Source organism: Scomber scombrus, chromosome 5 (genome assembly GCF_963691925.1).
Source record: "Scomber scombrus chromosome 5, fScoSco1.1, whole genome shotgun sequence".
Lineage (NCBI taxonomy): Eukaryota > Metazoa > Chordata > Actinopteri > Scombriformes > Scombridae > Scomber > Scomber scombrus.
Genome location: NC_084974.1, coordinates 5,743,390 through 5,766,640, shown reverse-complemented (window position 1 = coordinate 5,766,640; position 23,251 = coordinate 5,743,390). Strand labels below are relative to the sequence as shown.

The 23,251-nt window shown below is 43.1% G+C and overlaps 1 protein-coding gene across 1 annotated transcript; it reads left to right on the top strand.

Moving 5' to 3' along the window:
* Positions 1-5,447: 5,447 nt before the first annotated feature.
* Positions 5,448-22,950, top strand: fam131ab (family with sequence similarity 131 member Ab). Its single transcript, XM_062419275.1, has 6 exons — positions 5,448-5,478; positions 9,754-9,893; positions 14,932-15,025; positions 15,186-15,368; positions 20,147-20,278; positions 22,304-22,950. The coding sequence occupies exons 1-6, from the start codon at positions 5,448-5,450 to the stop codon at positions 22,948-22,950; spliced, it is 1,227 nt and encodes a 408-aa protein (XP_062275259.1).
* Positions 22,951-23,251: the final 301 nt, after the last annotated feature.

Below are 23,251 nucleotides of genomic sequence, written 5' to 3'. Positions count from 1 at the left end.
AAACAAATATGTTCATTCAAGAGTGCTTAAATAGATACATTTCCTTTGGCTCCTCTCTAAAAGAGCTTGCCAGCCTACATTACTCACATATTTTCAAATACAGCATATGTCAGACCATAATTTGTAATTAAATACCTTTTTATATTGGATAAAGCAACTTGTGATGCAGATATTGTCTCAACCAATGAGATTTCAGTTTATAATAACTGTAATTTTTCTAAGCTGTGATACAAGATGAGTGGATGAGTGTAAAATGACTCTCCAGTCCTTTGATCTGCTCATCCAATATCCGCAGTGCTAATTGAGGTTCGAGGCGGCTGGGTTTGATGACATTACTACAGCAGTCCATTAATAATGCAAAATATTTAAAGATCACCTATTTTTATCTTTGGATGACAGATTGTGGTAATTATTTTGGACATCTGTTGGGGTTTGGAGTTTATTAGACATGATTTTGACTCTCCTTGTACTTGTTTAAACTGGCCGGAGGCCATCATTTTTGTTTCAGATGATGGGCCTGCTCTCATCTTTTACAAGCGCTCAGTCAAGACTCATTTATAGATTGTATGGTGGAGTGATGCTCAGCAGCTTGAGAGGAGATGCAAGACCAAGTGTTATCTCTTTAAAGTTATATTTATGGGCTAGAAGGAGGTGGAGATGAGGAACAGTGAGTCTTTTGGCACAAAGTCTCTTTCATCAGATGATCTCATTCCTACATTTGGAAATGCAATATGTTCTCCAATATGTTTGAACAGGTATGATTTCATGACGTCATATTTCATATCATATACTGCTTGTTTAGGTGGTGATCTTAACACATGGTACATATGCTTGTTTTATGGATTGGGCAAAGCACACATCATGAGACAAAACTTAAATAACAAGGAAGCTTGCCAAATACATCTCATGGCCTTCTTCATTACATGTTATAGTGTGATTGCAATTCCTAATTAGAAAGGTCAAGCATTCAGGCCTGTATTGGTTTTCCCTTTAATTTGTCACACATCTGTACTTATTACAACCAAACTGTGTTTTCTTGGAATGGTCATGTATTCATCTAGCTGCTTCCTTTTTCTCTGTTGGAACTGAGATTCTTTTCAGTCGAGTTAACTTCTCTGACTCGTTTCCCAAACTCTTCCATCTCCCGCTGCAGATGAATAATTCTGTCCATCACAGCTCTCCTGCTGATGCGCCCCACTTTGCTGCTTCTCCTTCAGGCCATGCCGGCTCTCATTTAAAGCCCAGAGGGGACAGGACATCTCGTCGTGCCACTGAAGATGGTGGCTTTCGACTCGTTTCCAAGCCCGGGTCAAAGCATCTGTCCGCTCTGTTCTTCTCTACTGTGTCTCCAACGCCATCTCGTCCTGTTTTCCACCTTCAGATTTTCTTTCAAGAAACCAAGATGCTGAATCTTCCTCAAGATCCCTTTTTTCTGCAGTCTCAACACTGAAAGCCAGAAAGCAAAAACAGATAGTTGTTTTTTAATAAGGAAAAATGATAAATATGTATGAGACAAAAAACACAAAAAACTGTTTTGTTCTGACCTTGTTGGCCTGATGTTCTCTAAGTTGTTCTGAGCTCTGTGGAGCAGTTTTCTCAGCTTGGGTCAAAGGTCATTTTTACACTACCCAAACACTTTCTTTGACATTCTCCGGCACTTGCTCCGCTTGTGCTGTTGATGGCTTAGCTCAGAGGATTATCTGAGCTCATCTGTAGTTTGGTCAGTCTGGCTGGGGGCGGCGGTGTTGGAGGTAAACAGTCTGAGTTCTCTTAAAACCAGACGTTTTCTCCTCTGCAGACACTGCAGCTCAAGGCACTGGACATTTATCCTCAGCCTTCAAGCAAACCTCTTGCTTTTTTTCTTTCTTTCTATTTAAACAATTATGTATAAATATGTCTCATTTTTCCAGAATATACAGTACTGTTCAAAAATCTTAAGCACTAAAAGTAAAGTGAAGATACTTTCAAAAATAATGCAAATAATTAACTTACTGCTAAGTTCAGTAAAAAGCAGAAACCTAATGTCCCTGGTGTGAAAAGCTTTGCCTTTAAAACAGCAGCAGTTCTCCTCAATACACTTGCACACAGATTTTCCAAGTACTCAGAAGTTTGGTTGTTCCAGCATCTTGGAGAAGTTGCCACGCTTCTTCTTCTGTGGATTTCAGCATCTCAGCTGCTTCTGTCTCTTCATGTAATCCCACACTGACTCCATGAAGTTGAGATCAGGGCTCTGTGGGGGCCAAACCATCTGCTGCAAGACTCCTTGTTCTTCTCGTTGCAGAAGATAGTTATTTATGACTATGACCGTATGTTTGGCGTCGCTGTCATGCTGCAGAATACATTCGGGACCAATCAGACGCCTCTCTGAAAGTGTTGAATCATGGTTAAGAAGCTAAACATCTAAAATGTCTAAAAAATGTTGCACAGTACTGCAAATAACAGAAGAGAAGCCATTTTAATGTTACATTTTCACATTTTATTATATATGTCAGACTGATAATGTATATTTAGCCATATATAGTCATGTATTTCCATGTGCTTATGCATATAATGCATGTGTGTATGATATCATATCATATTCTAATATTACTGGATACACTCATTTATATGCAAAACAGCACAGCTCAGCTATTTTATATGCTTTCTAAAACATATGAGTGAACAGCACATAGTAGTTATTATTTTTCAGCATATGCATTGTTTCTTTCTTTCATTTCAAGCTGCTGTTTTACAGCTTTCTTAGAACAGGACACATGGTGGTTCTCAGTAATGCATCCTAACCTTGTTACAGCCTGAGGTCCTGATAATGGCATCTCATGTGTTGCCAGCACAGCGCTGTAGTCTCAGCTCTGCAGACACATACATAAGTACTGCGCAACAGGCTACCCGCACTCCTGTGGCTCCCGCAGCAGCCTGTACTACAACCCTCCGTTCGGTGGCGCTAGAGCACCAGACAAAGTACCTCGTGGCACGGACAGGCCTGATCAGGCTACATAAGCTCTGGATTTGCCGCAACTTTGAGGTGTTATGAAATGAGAGTTGAGTGCGCGCTGCAGAAGAGACAGAATTACAAAAGATGAGTCCTCTATAAAAGCACAGAACATCTGAAGCTCCTACAAGAACACAAATAACTGTGACTAATGTATTTGTTCCCACGTGCTGGATGTGTGATGAGCAAAATGACACACTGTGCAGATACTCACCCAGTTCATTGTGTTTTTTATCCACCTTTAGAGAGATTAAAGCGAGCAATTTTCATTCCCTATTGCTCTCACAAAGGCACTGACAGTTGTAGTCACAATAGAAAAACACGTGTGGCGCAAATGGCTTTTCATTCTCACTTTACTTTTGTTCCTCTCCGTCTGCACCGTGCACGTTTACACGCACGCACGCACGCACACACACACACACACACACACACACACACACACACACACAGATAACTGCAGCTTGCTGCTGTGGGAGCGTACATACAAACTCCCCATTGGGATCTTTCGGCTTACACGCTATCAGGTTGTATCACTGTGGTGATCTAACACGGAGACAGATGTCATTCCTTTCCCCCTCTGTAACAAGTACTGAGATATATATATATATATATATGTCTGCATCTAACAGCCATCCTTTATCACCAGATTTCCCCCACGCAACTACATACCTGGAGCAAATGTTATGACTTACAAGCCATTTAGGTTAATGTAATACACTGGTATGTGTCTCAGAGGCTCAGATGGAACATTTGGTCATAAATGCTCTCATTTTTTCTCTCCTTTAAATAGTGCCACTCATTTCACCTCACTGGCACTCAGGATCAGATTCATCCTGAAAACCACGAGTATAGCATAATTTAGGTAAATAATATGGTTCATAGTATCTTATACACCCACTAAGAACCCCATACAGGGGTTATTGCATCATTCTGTTTGGGAATAAATTAAAAGGAACCCCGGCAACAGATTATAGGCGCAGTGGAGGAGCGGCCGCGTGGGTCAGCAGCTCTCCAGGTCTATGTTTAGAGTCGTGGTGGGCGTTAAGAGAGACGGAGTGAAGATGTTTCAACGCCGGCCTGCCTGGAGACAAGAGTGGGTCGCTTACAAATAGGCCAGAATAGGCCTTACAATAAGCCTTTCTCCTTTATTGTATCCTCGCCCTCTTCGGATGCGTTGTGCTATAATGGGTAACTCTGATTGAACATGCATGAACAAAGAATGTCAAGCTTATTTATAGTAACACTTGACTATATTTGGACGCTTGGACTTTGAGGTCGTTTGAGCCCGCAGCGAGGCCAATACACAGCGTGGGAGTAGCCTACATAAAATAGAGTTCTGGTGTCCTGAAACGTGTCCGACTTTGTGTGAAAATTGTCACTCTCCAGTCCTCACATTGGATTTGCTGCCCATAATTGGATGGGGGGGGGGGATTGATGTCTCACCTTCCGCGCATGTAGGTTTTGATCCTGGGTTATTATTTCTCAGCACTGTAACTTGCTCCAGGCTGTCATCAAGTCTGCTTCTTTTCCTTTTTAGACCTGTTGAAATATGCAGTACGTTCCTCATTTGTCATTATGTCAGCTGTTATATACATGAGGAGAAATGCAATCCTTAGTTGACAATTTGCTCCTACTGTGCTGTTCGCCGCTAGACCCCTCCCTTCTCCCCCCTATGTTGGCTGGCATGTAAGGTGACACCAGCCAATCACATCTCATTCCGCTTCCACCTAGCAGAGAAAAAAAAAACAGTGCAAGGAGGAGGAAACTCGCTGGGCTGTATATAAGCAGATAAGCGTGGGATTTTTGTATCACTGTGTCACCCTCCAGTCTTTTACTGTGTGACCGGGCGACGGCAAGTGAGCACACAGAGGAGCGCACAGGAGACCGGAGATCCGTGTCGGTGTGTGGTGAGGACTTGACCGGCAGTGACAGAGAGGGGAAACCCCAACCACCATCACCACCGCCACCAACCCCCCACCACCAACCCCCCTTAGACTCTGCAGCTGCCAAGCCGGGACAGAAACCCACGCTGCAGCCTGGTAGAGCGCTGTCCATCCGCTGTGGTGCTGAACCGCAGGACGCGACCCTTCAACTGGTGACGTAGAAGAAAACACCATCCAAGAAACACTTTCATCTCAACCTGCTAGAAAAGAAAAGAAAAAATAAAAACAACAAAGCTTCACACACATTTTTTTAAACATATATGGATTTGAAGCAAGTCAAAAAACACAGAAGACACAGAAAACGCGGAGAGCGAGTGATGGCCAGACTTCCCCCCGCCCTCGGCGTCACTCCGGCGGCCTGAGCACAGCACCGGAACCCAGCGGAGCCTCCGTAGATGAGAAGAGTGCCAGAAGCTTTCGATCAGTGAGGTACGCTCGGAGTCTCTTACACACGGAAATTAGGCAGGATATTTGATAGATTGCGCTCGGAAAAGATTCTACATGCGGCTGCGAAAATGGGCTGTATCAGCTCGAAATCGCCAGTTGGTAAGACTTGTTTAAATTTGCTCTAATAAGAAATAAAAAGCACGCTGGAGGAGGAATGGGTTTTTTTCGCATTTGTTTTGCTGCAGCCTTTCGCAGGGTGTAGAGGCTATGAAGTAAATTCGGGTGCTTGTAGTGCACAGCATGCTGTGCCATGAGATGCGATATGATAGCGCTGCTGAGTCATATGCATTTGAATAAGGAGCCTTTAAATGTCATATACCGTTTTAAGGAAACTGGGATTTCAACAATGTCAGTGTGTTTCTGTTGGAGGTGAAGTGGTGCGTTATGTATGTGTGCAGGCGGGGGGGACGCATTTTAGTAGTGGGGTGGTAGGGAAGAGCTGAGGGGCTGGTATCCGCAGCCTAAACATCGCGATGCTGCGAGAGTTGCAAGAAAGCTTTTTGGTGAGCACGCCAGTCAGAGGCACAGAAGACGGAGGTGCTCTTGACATCATTGAGGGACGCGCTGTGCAAAGGGCTTATTTAATATATATATGTATTTGTGTGTGTGGAGAGAAGACTCATCCAAGGCACGATGGTTCTGACCGCGCTGACCCAGTTTAGTTGCAAGGTAGGACACCTCTTGCACTCTTTCACGCGCACTTGCACCACGCCAAATCTCCCGGTTTTACAACTCGTTTATTTGCAGTGCAATGTTCCGCTGTTTGGTGTGAAAGTAAAAACGCATGAATCAGTACGCACTCGTAGATGTCCAAAATGTAAAGGGACTGGCGCTGCTTGGCACACATACACCACAAACACACACGAGCGCGCGCACGCACGCACACACACACACACACACACACACACGCACGCACGCACGCAGCAATAGATCATTCGCTTGTTGCCAAGAAACAAGCTCCCTGTTGCCACCGTATCTATTTGCTCTAACGGTTGTTTACACCTTATGCTGCACGAGTCTCCCATCCGCTTGGCTGGCGGCTGAATGTCGCCGTCGGCCCCCCGTCCTCTATGTGCCACCCCGACCTCTGACGCGTGTCTCCCACCTATGTACCCCCCCATGTTATCTATTTGACTAGGTCTATCCATCCTACCATCTATCCATCCTTCCTTCCATCCATCCTTCCATCCTTCATCCATCCATCTCATTCTCCCCCTCATAAACAGATCGCTTATTCCTTCTGGTGATGTAACTGTGATATGTAACCTGTCCAACTGTGATTTATCCATCATATCCGCGCTTACTGATCCCCCTCTCCGTCTTTAATGGGTTGTATAATCTGTCGCTCCAGTCACTTGATGATTATGGCGCCTTGTCTCCGTCTCCTTGTCGCGGAGTGCGTAAGGACATGCCCTGTTCCTCATAAACCCCACATAAAGCTCCCGTTACCCGAGCGTTTCTGACCGTTTATCAACGGTGCCATTACACTAGGTCAATTGCTGCCACCTGTTTGACTCTCATATTAAGCCAGTATGTGTGTGTATGACATCACACTGCTGCTGGTCTTGACCTAATTGTGTTGATTCGCTCATAAGTGTCTCAGAGAGCCCGAAAGGCACGAGAGAGATACACCACCGAGGTCTCTATCTGCAGTTTCCACGACAACGGGGACTACAGAGAGGAGTGTGTTTGTGTGTGTGTGTGTGTGTGTGTGTTCATGTGAGAGACAGAAAATTAAATAGAGAAAGAGAGAGAGAGAGAGAGAGAGAGAGAGAGAGAGAGAGAGAGAGAGAGAGAGAGAGAGAGAGAGAGAGAGAGAGAGAGAGAGAGAGAGAGGGAGAGAGAGAGGCCTATAAGTAAAAATGTAAATAAATAAATAAATAGAAATAAAATTATGACTGCAATACTCATCCGCCTTGAGCAGAAGAGGCACTTTTTGGAGCTTCAGCTGCAGTTTTTTTTTTTTTTTTTTTTTTTTTAGAAAGATCACACTCAGTAGAAAGAGATTAATTAAGATAAAAAAAAGACATCGAACAAATGAGCCACAGATGGAGGATGACCGCGGGTCCTCGCAAGGAGGGCCATCACAAGTTTCAATCTGCGATGATTCACATCACATACACTAACTGTGTGTATCTTGCGTTTTCATCAGAATGCGTCTCAGTCTTATCATTTCATTCCTGTTACATCTGTTCATTTCCATCTCATTTGAAGGTCTTACAGCCTGCAGCCTTGACCCTTTAGATTTGCATTCCTGGTCCTGGTTCAGGGTCAATGCTGCAAAAACGATCAGCTACAGAGACTTTGCAGACGTGAATGCGAAATAATTGTGAAGTGTGCGCAGTCTCTTTTTAAATTTTCCAGGGCTAACTGTGTGTCGCATTAGAGGACAATCAACCCGCTCAACAAACTCATCGACTTTAGAGGAGCAGCTTTGCCTCTCTCTCTGTGTCTCTCTCTCTCTCTCTCTCTCTCTCTCTCTCTCTCTCTCTCTCTCTCTCTCTCTCTCTCTCTCTCTCTCTCTCTCTCTCTCTCTCTCAACTCAGGCTGCGCCAGCCCGTTAAATATGAAATGTGAGCATTTTCTAACAATCAGTTGCTGACGTGTCACCCTAAAACCCCCCTGTGGAGTCAGGGACTGCATCGTGGCCTCAAATGTCTGACACATTGTTGATATCAGTCTAATGCTCCAAAAGCACGTGCGCATCTTTCACTCCTCGAGTCAATACTTTCATTGACCGAGGTGGCCTAGATTCAACGATACAATACACCCCGGGCATCTGATCTCATCACACCCAATTAAACGGCAGATATTGAATTCTGCTGGTGGGCAACTTGAGCTCAGCGCGCTAAACGGCAGGTCTTTGACCCGGGGTGAGTGATTGGTCTTGATATTGGACTCAATATTTGAGATGGGTGCTGGCGACTAATCGAGCGAGTTGTTCTTTTCACAGACAGTAACCAGAAACGCCTCTCCTGCAGTGGAAGGGCTTTGAAAGAGGAGCCAGGCACTGACATTTAAAGACCCACCTCTTAATCTCGTTTTGCAAATCTGATTTGAAGAGTGACGAGCACGCGCAGGATTGCAGGCGTGTGAACGGTTGAGGGGAGCGTCAGTATTTGGCGGACGGGAGCTGTCCAGGTGCTGAAATGTGAAATGTGAAATGTGTGAGGCCCCATCCACAGGAGCGGGTTGATGGGCACGTTTTTACCTTTATTTCCATCATGGTCCAGGAGTCTGCTCTGGCATGCCAACTGTGAGAAAAGATTAAATCCATGAAGTCAACCGAAACCGGTCTTGTTATATCTCTGGGCCGTTAAGTGACGTCTGCAGCTGGGAGGTTGCTCAGTGACATTTGCGCTGCCTCTCTCAGTTTGGTTGTGTTAATGACGTGGCCTGGTCACGTCAGAGAAATGTGTATGCAGGTAATAAAAGATCATCCTAATGCCATCACAGGCATTTCCCTTATTCTGTGCTTCTTTTTTTAAATATAAATGTGTTACACTGCTTTTCTCCCTCTGACTAAGCAGAAGAAACTTCATGAAATATCAAAGAAGCTTGTGCTGCTACCAGGGCCTTACCTGCATGACAAGGCATGGCTTTAAAGTGCATGGAAGTAGTATGTCTGTACCCCCCCCCCCCCCCACCCCCCCCTCCCAACTTATCTCACTACAAGTAGTCTCTACAGAGTACGCTGCAATAAATAAAGGGGTTTGTGAATAAAAAGCCCTGCACTTAGACTTGTACCATGCACAATAAAAAGGAGGGTGCTCCAGAACTACTATATAATACTCTCTGAAAGTGCACGGTACAAGCCTATAGACGCCTTTTAAGTTTTATAGCACACTAAATAATAGGCTACCTGCATCACGAGGAATTTCTTTAAAGGGAATCTTCCAACAACATCCTATTGATTTAAAAAAAAAAAAAAAAAAAGATTTAAAACTTGTTTTTTCAAATCAGACGGTTCTCTGATGCCTCACAGTTGCCTTCAAAAACCTCCCATTTGTATATTTGGTATAGGTGTTTGTGGTTTTCTTTGGATGAAACTGCAGTGAGATACGGCAACACAACATTCCCTTATATGGTCATCGGCCCTCAGTGGTTGCTGGGGAGGCATGGGTTGGCATGGTGATTGCAACTTTGGCCATAAAGGCACGCGCAGTAAGGATTAGCCCTAATCCTTAAAACTCATAGTTAGTCATTATTGCTCCAGTAATGAACACAATATATTTTGAAAAATACAATCGCCACAGTAAAGTGGACGCATTGTTTTCATAATATTATTTTTTAATGTTTAATTCGGGGAGCTACTATGAGTTGTAAGGTTGTTCATTTGCTGTAATCCTCACGTGGCTCTCTCCCTCCTGACAGTGGCGGTCGACGGTTCGTTGCGCGTGGACTGGAGCGCGGCAAGCTCCCTGTCTGACCTCGCGCTTTTGGGCAGCACGCGGACCTGCTTGGCGCGCCGACTGATTCTGACAGCACCTTTGGGCGCACTGGACTTCAGCGAGGTGCCCTTAACACACACTGTCTCTTTAAAAAAAAAAAAAAATCAGCCTGGTCTAGTTTTGTAATATAGCCTAGAGACTTTTATCACTGAAACTGTGGCTAGTGCTTTACGAAAAGCCATTTAAACACACAGAAACAGTACACAATGGTATTTGTTTTACATTCATTTGAAGCTTTTAGCTGCCAGCTTACATCACTTTACTGAGTTAGAAAACGGTTTGGCTGAAAAGTGTTCATTTCTGACAATAAAAGCGTTCTGGCTCAACTTTTCAAGGTGCGTGGAGAAAGCAGGTAACAGGCTACCATAGGGCCCAAACTTAAGCAACACTTTTATTCTTCTTCTTATCTTCTTCTTTTTCTTCTTAGGTTAAATGATTTGTGTTTCAGTTTTAGTTGTAGTAGGCTGTCACATTAACTGATAGAGCCTGTATGGACTATTCTTTTACCTACGTTATCAGGAAAACTACAGTTTTTTTGTTGTTCTCAACCGATATCATTTTCTCCTTGTTACACAAGTAATGAATGAACTATATCACTAAGCAACCAGGCCAAAAGTAGCCATGTTTAACTTAGTTGACCACCTACCACATATGCCTAATCGAAGATGACAGTCGCCACATCAAGCAGAAAATGATTTTCTCAACCTTTCCTGGTTTAATAATTACCTAATAAATCAAGCCATCTAAGTCATTAATATGTGTGTCAACCCCAGTTCTTTCTCTCATTTTAGTTTTCATTAATGTTAACCAGTTGGTTTCCAATTAGCTGTTTGCAAGCCGTTCAGTAATTAGCAATTAATTTTTAATGTGGGATTTTAAATGGAATCTCAGTGACGCAGAGTGTAATGTTGCTCTACTTAAGAGGTGAGAACAGTTGACTGACTGTGCTGTACTGGCTCCTTTGAATATTTGTTTAAGTTTAACAGTCTACAGAAAACACACTTTCCTTTCCTCTAAACACACACAGACTTTATATTGTATTGTCTTTTTACCCCGACAAAGCTTTTTGACCCTGTTACTTGGCATTTTTGGACTTTCATGCAAGGTTTTGCCTGTTCTCTTTGAACCAAGACTGCTGGGATGAAGCTAGTGGTTCAGAGATGATCATGATGATGATGATGATGAATCCACCTTGCCTCTTTTATCTGTTAGTGCGCACCATCAAGGTGTGAATCTGCTGTGCCCACAGTGAACCAACCAGGCCACATTAGCAGCGGCTAAGTGATCCATTATGAAAATACAGCCTCTCACTCTTCATGGGACTTCCACTGGACGGCTGATCTTATCACATCTCTTTCATGGAGGAAGGATTCTGTAACACTCTTCAGGGACCACCGACTAATTACATATTGGCTATATTTGCTCACATTTTGCGTCAAGAAATGATTCACATTTTTGTTTTTTGTTAAAGTTTTAGTGGAGCAACACTTCATGATTCAGTTATTTGGTCAATTGAGAACTATTGCTATTGCAATGTGGGATTCAAATAAATGCCTAGCTTCATGTTTTAGATTCATAGTTACCTAACCTATTGCTACCAGTGAGACTTAATTCGGCAATGATGATGCAAATGCCTCATCTTAGACGCCAGACTTAGCCTGCAGCTTTATTTGAAAGCAGGTGGGCGCATGCAAGAGTCTATAATTTGGCTATTGTGGCCATGGGTTGGTGCTCTGAGTGTGTGACATCATCTGGTTGCCATAGAAATGTTCCCATTGTGGAAAAGTTGAGAGATAGAGAGAAATAGCAAAGAAAGAGACAGAGAGAGAGAGAGAGAGAGAGAGAGAGAGAGAGAGAGAGAGAGAGAGAGAGAGAGAGAGAGAGAGAGTGGGGGAGAGAAAGAGAGAGATGGGGGGGGGGCAGAAACGTGGCCTGTTCAGGTTATTTTCCCCCCAGGTGTGACAGCTATCACACCAGTCTGGTCCAATGAAACCACTCATGGCTTTTCATATAATTTCACTTTATGATGCTAGTCATAATGTGAAACGTCTGTGTGTGTGTGTGTGTGTGTGTGTGTGTGTGTGTGTGTGTGTGTGTGTGTGTGTTTGTTTGTTTTGAAGCATACAAAAAGCATCTGCAGTGCTGAAGAAAATAGGCACAGCATTTTGCACTTGATGTCTGATAAATAAGAAAAGGGTATTTGACTCAGCACAATGGCCCAAATTACATTTCTGTTGTGATGTAACCTAAATTACCTCAAACATAGACTCATACATACAAATGCCTCTCCATCAGACCTCTTAGGAAACCTGTGGTGTTGTTTGACATGTCTACAATGGGGAAAAAAGGCTTTTCTGGAGCAGCAACATTTGTTATTCATACTTAATCACATCATAAAATGGAACTGAAATAACTACACTTAAAAAGCCACACTTAGTTATTAAATTACAGTTTGTAATTTTATTGAACGAATCTACACACACCCAAAAAAATCCTTAAAGTGCAGTTTTTTTGTGTGGTGGTGCACACAGGGGCGAGGCAGTCAGGTCAGTTTTATGTCACTCTGACTGCGGTTAGTTACAGATGCATTGTGTTGAGGAATATGTTTCTTCATTCTTCTCAGCGCTGCACCAGCCTGCCACACTGACTCATGGAGGCCACGGTTGACCAATGATTCAAAAGCCATAGCTGAGCCCGAGTGAGCATCATGACAGCTTCTTTACTGTGTGTGTTCACCAGACCACGAAAATGTATGGCTTCTTGACACCGTGTGTGTGTGTGTGTGTGTGTGTGTGTGTGTGTGTGTGTGTGTGTGTGTGTGTGTGTGTGTGTGTGTGTGTGTGTGCGCGCGCGCACTTTTCTTACACGGAGCAAACGTGCACTTGTTGGAGAGCATGGAAGGAAAAATGCGGGCGCAGTGGTCGAACTGAAGCCCTCTGTCTGCTCTAAGTGCTGCTCTTGTCTTCCTCTTTGTTCAGTAGGGCAGTGGGGGAGAGGAGGGGGGGAGGTGGGTTGGTGGGGGGGGTGAATGGAATGGAGGAGCAGAGCCAGCAGTGCTGTTAACTGGAGCTGTGTGCAGCGGTGATGCTCAAGTATATATATGAACCCTTTTTTAAAAGTTCATACTGATATATTTTAAATGTAATACTTAAATTGAACCATTTTGTGCCTCCAAACTCCAGAAATGATGAGTTGGCTTTCCAAAATGTTATTCTTGTCAGTTAGAGATGTCTCTGAAACAGCGTTCGTAGAAAAAAGAAGAAGTTTAGTGGCAATAGGCAGGGTGAGGCAGAAGATAAAGTGTTGGATATCCCCTGCTGATGACGTATAAAATCCTCCCGCATCACACTGGGAGGATTTCTCTGGGCAACCATCAGATGACAAATAAAACATATTCAGCTGTGGGTGGAAAACATTAACTCCCTGACATCAGTTTTTAAATGAAAGAACAACACAATATATCCTTCTAACCCTACTCGAGGGTATATGTCACATCTCCCCCAGATTATCCTCCCTCTGATCTGCGAGCTCCTCTGCAGCGCAAGAGGATTATCACGCCTCGCGGCAGCCGGCGGCGCCGTCGCAATCTCGGAATCCCCCTTTGCTCTTGCCAGGCCCCTCTGACAGATCCTTTTGCTGTTTTTTTTTGTTCTTCGGCTGGTATTTTGTTGCTGTTAAGTGGAATTGACAAGGCAAGGTCAGGGTGATTCCTCTGGGATGGACTGCAAATCAAATCGGAGGCGTATCCAGCGCTGACTCATTAATGAAATGACAGAAAAATGGGAAAATGTGACTTTCGAAATGACCCAATGATCCACATGCTTATTATGTCTAGCTGTGGCGCAGATGTTCTAGCAAGTCACGTAGCTCAGCTGTGTTCTTCTAGATGAAAACAGCTGAAACCTGATCGTTCACCACAACAGACACAATCTGTACCTGTTGAGATGGACTTGTCCGCCTAAAACCGTCATCAAATTGCTCAGTCAGCCAAGTGTGTTGACCCATATTGAGTAGCGACGCCGGTCGCCTCAGCTTGGCATGTGGCCTTTGCTGTTGACGTGCCCGATTCCCACGTGAGTACAGGTAGGGCTATAAAAAGAGTTAGCAGACAAAGGAACTTGTCAACACCCGATACTCCCTCTGTGGTTTGACTTTACAGAGCCGACAGATTTGATGGAGGACGGAATGTGAGGAGGAGGAAGGGGGGGGGGGTCTGTCTTTTGTCTACTGTCTGGTTTTGTGAGGAAATTACCTGTCTAGGTGTCTGGACACAGATCAAGCACTTTCCTTTCAAGAGTTTGACGTTTTTAATGTGATTAGTTGAATATTAACAGGTGCATCTAAAATCTCTTATCAGCCTTATCTGGCAGCATTATGAAGGTCCACCTGCAGATTCCCTGTTTACAAAAAAATTTACAAATATAAAACCACAAAACTAAAGATGCATCTTTGTGTGTAAATGCCCTCTTGTGTGCAGCCACACAGTAGTTACGGGGCCTTTTGGTGCCTTTATTACAGCAAAAGTGGAGAGAGTGACAATGACAAGAAATGAAGGGGAACAAAAGTCTGCTACTGTAATCGAATGGAACAACAGGTGTTACCTAAACAGTCTATTAGGCTGCTCATTAGGCAGCAGGCTAATATAACAAACCACTAAAGTTAACATCCAGTAGCCACCACTGCCAATGGCTTATATGGGAAAAAAGAAAAGATCCAACAGTCCATATAAAAATAATATACAATCAAGTTATATAGACAGCAACAGATAGCTGTATCTATGTGTACTCTTGAACTCATCACTGTTCCGTGTGTCTGTGCTTCAACATACAGGCACGTGCGTCTTGTGAGCATAAATCTTGTGACTCATCAAAGCATTGATTGGTGTGTAAAGAGAAATAACTTCATTTTTCAAGGCCCTGAAGTACACTGAAGTAGCTGAAGTACTTTGAACACAGGAGTCCTTTTCTCCATCAAAAGACAACACTGGGTTTTCCTGTGAGTCATAGCGGGATGTATTCAGAAGCCGGGTTACATTAATGCTGAGCTTGAGCTGCCGTACCAGTTTTCTCCTGAGTCACGCTCATTTGTCTTGTCATTCCAGGTGAATGTTGACGACACCATTGAAATGTTACCAAAATCAAGAAGAGCTCTCACCATTCAAGAGATTGCTGCATTAGCACGATCCTCCCTGCATGGTGAGTACAGCATTTACCAGTATAACAAGTGTATTTGTGTACATATAGTACACATAGTGTAAATGTATGTGTGTGCATACTGAAAATGTCTTACCATCGTACTCAAAATCTCAGATTATCCTTAGATTAGAATGACCCCTCATTTTTTTTTGCCTTGTAGGTATTTCCCAGGTGGTGAAGGACCATGTGACAAAGCCCACAGCCATGGCTCAGGGCAGAGTAGCCCATCTCATAGAGTGGAAAGGCTGGTGTAAGCCGATCGACACTCCAGCAGCCCTGGAACCAGACTTCAATTCATACTCCGACCTCACTGAGGGGGAACAGGAGGCGCGCTTTGCTGCTGGTAAGATTGTGTGTCTTGCTTAATATATAAATACTACAAAAAAACAACACACTGCACTGCCGTATGCAAAGTTCAAGCTGAGAGAACAGTTTTTTTAAATGTCACTTGGCAAAAATTTCACTGACTCACACATCTTGGACACCTTGAAAATGTGCAGAATAATGCTGAACGATCACAGAAGACATCCTGATTAAATGACACCATCAAAACAAAAAGGTTAACATATTTTATACAGGTGCAGTTAGTATTTGTATCAATTATTAATTACAGTGATGACAGTGTCAATGTGAGAGACATGGCACAGTTTAGTGTCAGTCAGTCCTCATATTTCAAGTACATCCAATCACAGTGTGGGCAGAATCAAGATAAAAAGAACACACATTTATTCCAGGTGTGAAGTCAAAGGCCTATAAGCAGATGTCATTATTTAGATAAAGGGTCCAGATGTTAATAGTTGTAAATGAAGATGCATTCTTCATCTACTGTGAGCATTGCCCCTTAACTCCTCTCCTTCACACATACTGTAGTTATGGTTTGTTCCTCTCACAGCGCTGCTCACCCACAGCTCATCTGTCTCCTCTATCTTTTACTCACTCAACTCATCTTTTACTTTTCCCTCATTCACTCCTGCCCCATCTGCTCATTATCCCCACCGTCCTTCTCACATTGTCCCCTCTTTTTAATGTCCCTCACTGCCCTCTGTCTCTTTATCTCCTCTTTTTCTATGTCTTTTTCACCTCGTCCCTCCTGCCCGCTCTCCCCTCCGTTCCCTCGCTCGCTCCCTGCAATGCAGACTCTCAAGGTTAATTTGCACAGTAAGGTTTCGCTCCTGGCTACTGCCACCGTGACTGAGCGATTTTCCTCTTGTGCCTCCTCTCTTTCTCTCTTTTTTTTCTTTTTCTTACTCATCTCTTACATGGCACTTTTTACATTACCTCACTCTCTTCTGTTCTCTTTGTGATTTTATCCATTATCACAGTAAAACTCTTTAAATCATGCATTTTGAAAATACTGATCCTTAACAGCGCTATAGATGGTCATTTTAGAACTTTATGAGCCTGGCCCCCCCTTTTCATATCATAAATGTCACTAAAACGTTGTGTAATAGGCTTTAAACCATTTTTTTTGTTATATTTAACCAGAATAAGTGGAAATGCGGTACATCATAGTCCTCTGTGTCTCTTCACTTTCCATCATCAGTGTGCGCCCAGTTTCCAACCCATCAGGGAGCTGCTGACTCCTCTTATTTTTGTCAACTGTCTCCTTGTAGCCCGGTGATGGTGTTACCGTGGGTGACTGGACAGACTGCATGAATGTCAGTGAGCACGTCTGTACATTAAGTGAGCATGTGCGAGTGTGTGAAGTGAGTGTGTTTATGTGTAAAAGGTGAAGACATGACAGAGAGAGAGAGAGAGAGTGTGTGTGTGTGTGTGTGTGTGTGTGTGTGTGCGTGTGTATGTGTATGTTTGTAGGAGGAACCCTGAGAATTAAGAATGCAGGTGGGGTTGTCCTATTGATAGACAGACTTGTGCCAACACACACACACACACACACACACACACACACACACACACACACACACACACACACACACACACACACACACACACACACACACACACACACACACACACATACATACATTCAGTTAATCCTGCAGTGTCTCTCCGTACTGCATGAAACTGCCTGCCAACCTTGACTGACACAAAAAGAGGCTTATGTCACTGTGTGTGTGTGTGTGTGTGTGTGTGTGTGTGTGTGTGTGTGTGTGTGTGTGTTTCTTCATGTGTCTCAATGAAAGAGAGGGAGACAGGCTGTGAGTGATACATAAATACATGGAAATGTGTGAAGTGTGTGTTTCAGCTGTGTGAAGTGTGTGTCAGCTGTATTCCAGTTTTTGATGTTTACATTATCTTGGCATCAAACAAGCCTGCACATTTCATTGGTGTAAGTGGCTTTAGGTGATGGAAAAATTGGCTTAGATACCAGTAAAAGCAGAATTCAACAATGCAGCAGAATGCGGTGCTATAAGAGCTCCGGTGAACTTACAAAGACACCATGTCCAACGGCATGTTTGTCTTAAAGTGAGCATCATACATAAAAAATAAGAGTGTGTTCTTTATCCATTTGAAGTTCCTGAGGACTTCTATCCAAGTGAATATTTATGAGGAAAATACTGCAACGTTAAGAGCTGACAAGGGTAAAACTCATTCAGAGTTAATTTACACAGCGGATAGGCATGCAGTCTACTTTAATAAAAATGTATGACTAGATACGCCCAGATAAAGTGCACAAGTCCTAGTTGCAGTTGAAATGCAGCAAGGTGTGTGTGTCTGCGTGTACATGAGAGAGAGAGAGAGAGAGAGAGAGAGAGAAGAACCTGAGTGCACATTCTGGCAAAACTGGGATCAATGTTAAATTAAAGATGAACAAATGTGGGTTCAATTTAGGCGTCATGTCATGAGAGATGTGTTACTGAGCTATTATTTCATTTGGATGTTGATTAAATGCTCAGCACCAATGCAAAATGAAGTTCCATCACTGTTCCTCCAAAGAGGCTAATTAGCATGCTAACATGTGTACTGCTATAATAGTTTGACCTGATGGCACAATGAAAGAGAGTCATTGCCATCACCTAAAATCATGTCGCCAACATGGCTAAAAACAGACCGCAATAACAACAGTTATTTTTATGGTTGACAATGTTCCACAACACCTCCTACATGTTTCTGGCAATGATGTCAGGGTCATACAGACAGAGGAACAACCTATCTGTAGGCGTATACTATCTCTTTATCTTTATCTAGGGCACTTTTGCTCGATATGTAGGTTAGAAATATAAAAAAGGGTGTATACAGGTGAAAGCTGTTTCTTCGTGGGTTGAAGGAATTTTAAAAAAGGCTTTCAAAGGAGAACTAAAGAGCAGCCTGCACAATCGCATTTGTCGAAGGATGTGCCAGTGTTGGCGGGCAGAGTTCAGGGCTCAGCTATAGTGAAGGATGAATGAGAGTATCGATCTCTCTCTGTGAGAGACAACGAATGAATACTGAGCATTGACCAGGGAGAGTCGGGGAGAGAGACGAGGAGAGAGAGAGAGAGAGAGAGAGAGAGAGAGAGAGAGAGTCCGTGAGATAGAAATCAAAATTGGATGTGAATGACAAGACTGAAAGATTGCACAGGGAAAGGAAAGGGAATGGTAGGAGTGAGAGGAGTCAGGTGAGTCGATAGAGCGTTTTATTGAGAGGGTCGATTGGAAAAAAAGCATGACATGACGGAGAGAGTAGGCATGGATGAATTATACGGCCTCTGACCCCCACTCTCCGTCCCCTGCTACCCCGGCAGGACAGGTACACTGATTAAACTAACTCACCTGTTCACGATTCACAGCACATTTAAAAGATATTGTGATTTTTCTTGTGACATCTTCAAAGTGAATGTTTTAGGTTATTCTTTCTACTTTTTCATTAAGACTTTTGGGGTTCTGTTTTTGACACTAAGCCCTTTGATTAAGCAATAACAAATACAAAGTTAATAACATGAGCTTCATGCAGAAGCTCTGGCTTAGGGGCTCCCTAAGCCCTTGGCCCCGTTCGGTAATTCACCTGTGCAGGGAGGAATATAAAATAGATGAGAGGAGGAGGACGAGGGCGAGCAGGGAGATCAAGAGAGAAAAAGAGAGAGGGAGACACTTACTTCCTGATTGGCCAGCTGCTGATGATGATGATTGGAAATGATTGGTCACTTGGACATTGTGGCTTACTGTTTCTGGCGCATGCTGAGTCACCTCAGCCATGCACACACACATACACGCTTTCTCTGTAGCCCTGTGTGTGTGTGTGTGTGTGTGTGTGTGCTTTACATACATGTATGAGAGTAAACAATCATGTAAAGAATGATCCAAATAAGTTTGATTTACAGAAAACATAGTTTAACATAATGTATTTTATTTTTTAAAGAATTGTGAATCAGATAAGCACTGAATGAAACATACAGATTGACAAATAACTAGACTATGTAATAGAGGTACCGGTTCTAAATTAAAGCACCTAAGATATACCAAACCAATAAATGAAAACAATAATGAGTTCACAATTGCTTAATCTTAAATGTACCAAAAGAAATTACACTGATTTAAAAAAAAAAAAAAAAAGTAAATTCAGAAATGGAGAGTTATGAACAAATAAACCGATAAATCGATAAAACATGAACAAAAATAAAAAGAAGTGAAAGGATGAGGATCTGGGATATGCCAGGTTATTATATATATATTATTATATTATATAATACACCTTGTCGCTCAAATCTGGCATACTGTGTACGCTGACGTGTTGTACAATGAGATCAGAAACTTGGCTTAGTGGTTCATCTCCATTGGAAATGTCACTATTACTAAACTATTTCCTCTGGCATTTCCAATGACGTACACATTTCTTCCCTGTGCTTTCATAGCATTGTCTCCGTGCCTCTTCCATCTCATATCTGTTGTGCACTGGCAGGAATGCAACCTGCATACCAACTGTAATAAACACTCAGTGACAGCCATCTTAAGTGCACCCGCCAAACGACCGCTGAAGGAACATGGACTGTAATGTGAATTCTGTCTCTGTCTGGTCTAATTCTACGCTGTGCACTCTGTTCCTCGCACAGACCTGCCAGTCAAAAAACGGTTACATGACATGGTCCGCCGTCTCCTTGTTACCATGCCAACTGTGTATTTGCTTGCGTAGCTCATGTATGTGTGTGTACATGTGTGTGTGTGTGTGTGTGTTTGCTTGCAGGTGTGGCTGAGCAGTTTGCCATAGCGGAAGCCAAGCTGAGGGCCTGGTCGTCTGTGGATGGAGACGAGTCCAACGATGACTCATATGATGAAGACTTTCTGCCCGTCAACGAGCCCAACACACAGAGCACAGGTATGCACACACACACACACACACGCGCGCACACACACACATACACAACAGCTAAATCACGTTTATTTATTTCATATTGTCCCCCTGCTTCTTAATAATACCCCATCACACACCCTCTTCTTCATCCATCTCTCTCCCTCCTTCTCTCCTTCTCTCCCTCTCTCTCTCTCTCTCTCTCTATCTTTCATTGTCCCAGTGCCCTAGTTTTCATCCCCCCCTGACATTTTTTTTTGCTCCTCAGTGCAATTTGATATCCCTCCTGCAAGTTTAATATAATTTCCTTTGCTGCAGAGACAGTGTCTGTGTGAGGACAGTGTGTGTGAGCGGGTTATAAATACACAGTGAGTGTATTTGACCATAGCTATGTGTACGTGTGTGGGCGTATGTCTCCCAGAGCTTTCATCTTGATTACAGTGAACCACCAATAACCTGTACTGCAGCTAATAACATTCAGCTGAGTGTTGTTGCTGGATCTTTATATTTTCATCCATGGCTTCTTACCTTCTGGCAGTGAAAGCGGTTTCATATGAAGCAGCATGTATGTGATATTAATCAGCTCTGCCTGAAACCTGATCTGAGTCAATAACACTGTAGAACCTACTTCTTCACTTCAATGTCATATAGATTTTAACAGTCGGTGTTTCGGTGCTTTTGTAGTTGTGGATACATAATGTAGATGAGACAGTTCTTTCCCTCTAATACCAAAGATTTATTTCTCTATCACATCATATTTAGATCTCGCAGCTGGTTTCTTAACACCACGCTAATCTGTCCTATTTAATCCCAGGAACATTGAACGTTACTTTGTAATCCCAGGAACATTGCACACTTGTATATAGTATCAGGAATTTATGTATATTGCAGATTCATATAATTTCAGATTGTTTTACACAGAGATTGTTATTGCATATTTTATTTTATTCTATTTTATTTATTTATTATCACTTTCACCATTATGCGGTTACTGTTGTGTTAGTTTTTGAATTTCTCCCTAGGGGGATCAATAAAGATACCTTACCTTACCTTACTATATATCTTTCCACTTACTGCATTATACAATTAATACTATAACAATAATATAATACTTATAATAATATAAGTAACTCATACTGGATATCATATTATATGTATATTTCATTTTCTATAAATCAATTGCTTCATTTCTTGTCATAATTTTTACTGCTGCTATTTTTCACACACTTTTAATGCAGTACATTTTCATATTTTTTTAAATATATTTATCTATTTAACACATTCAACTATGGACTTACAACTATAGTACTGTATGTATATATACAGTATATTGTAAATTCCCCTATAATTAGTAATAAATAATCTTATCTTAAAGGAATCTTATCTTAAAGGAATATCTTATAAGAACTACTTTGTAACAGGTTTTTTTCATGGTAACTAATACTTATAATATAATTTCTGTTCATAGTTGAAACAAAAAAAAAAGTAATCTGTTTGACACATGTGAATTTGGCTTCCCTTTTTAAAGACAGAACAAAATTACTTTTCTTAAAGGTACCCTGCATGGTTACATTTATATTCAGATTCATGCATCAACAGATGAATGTGTGATATTTTTCTTTATTTTATTTTAAAACCTGCTCACATCCATGTTTGCTTGCTAGCAGGCTTGTCCCTACCCTGCTGATGCATCCTTATGTTTATTGTGTTATTGCCACCAACTATAAATCAATCACATATCAAAACTGTTGGCAGGCACACATGTCATGTCTCTCATCGCAGCGTTGCTCTATAGCACCACTTGTGGTCAAAGTCTCCACAGTGTATCTTTTATATGAGGAAAAATGTCAATAATGACTAAGAGAAACATTTTTTTTTTTTCAACACTGGCTATATAGTTGATTGATTTTTTGTATTTCCTGTAAATGTTTGATGCTGCAACCACTCAGTGTCCCGACAGGAAATACTTCAGTTTCATCTCATGTTTCTTCTCCTATTGTTGTTCTCCCCCCTTCAGGACCTCATGCTTACAGTCTGTATCATTTCCTCTAGATGTGCCATCATATCCTCCCTACTTGAAGGACCTGATCCACAGCCAGCTTTGCCAACACCTGGGCCTGCGAGGACCCTGTTGTGAGGGTGTAGGAGGCGGAGGCGGAGGAGGAGGAAGCGGTGGAGGAGGAGGAGGAGGAGGAGAGGGAGGTGGCAGCGGTGAGCCCTCTCCCACAGCCGGCTCACCAGACACCCTTTGCTCCAGCCTCTGCAGCCTGGACGAGCAACACCCGCTGCTGCGTGACCTGGCGGGCCACCGTGGCCACTCTCACAGCAACGCCGCCGAGCTCGCCGCCAAGATCCTGTCTGCGCTGCAGGGAGGCGAGGAGATGCTGCTGGCCCGACTCCAGAGGGTGGGGCAGGCCGGGTCCGTCGGGGGCGGACGGGGCATCAGGCCCTGCGGGGGTCAGGACTCTCCTTGTTACTCCATGTCTTACTCTGATACGTACCTGTCACCCGGCGAGGACGACGATACCCCCTGCAAGGACTATGAGAGCACCGTGTGCCAGGTGGAGGCAGGGGGCAACTACGACCCGCGCAGGAGGGTGTCCGACGTGGCTTCCTCTGGGGTCGTCTCACTCGATGAGGAGGATGAAGAGGAGGAGGAGGAGGAGGAGGAAAGGGTGGGAGAGCCAAACAACCAATGACTCCTCCCTTTTCACCTCAGTGTTCAAATCCCTTCATGCTATGTGGAGGGTTTCTTTTCTTTGCAAGAACTTCCCCCTCTTCTCCACGGCGTCTGAAAACTTAAACCTCTGCGCATGTTTTTTTTCTTTTTCTTCATCCTCTGACTGAAGTCGAAATCATCCATCTTTGCCTTACTTGCAGCATTTCAACTCCTTTCCACACCGTAACTGCTTCGTCCCCCCATTCAACGTATCGACTCTATTTTCTTTCGAGGCGTCCAAACAATCTTTTTTATCAGTGTGAAAACAGGAGTGCTGAACT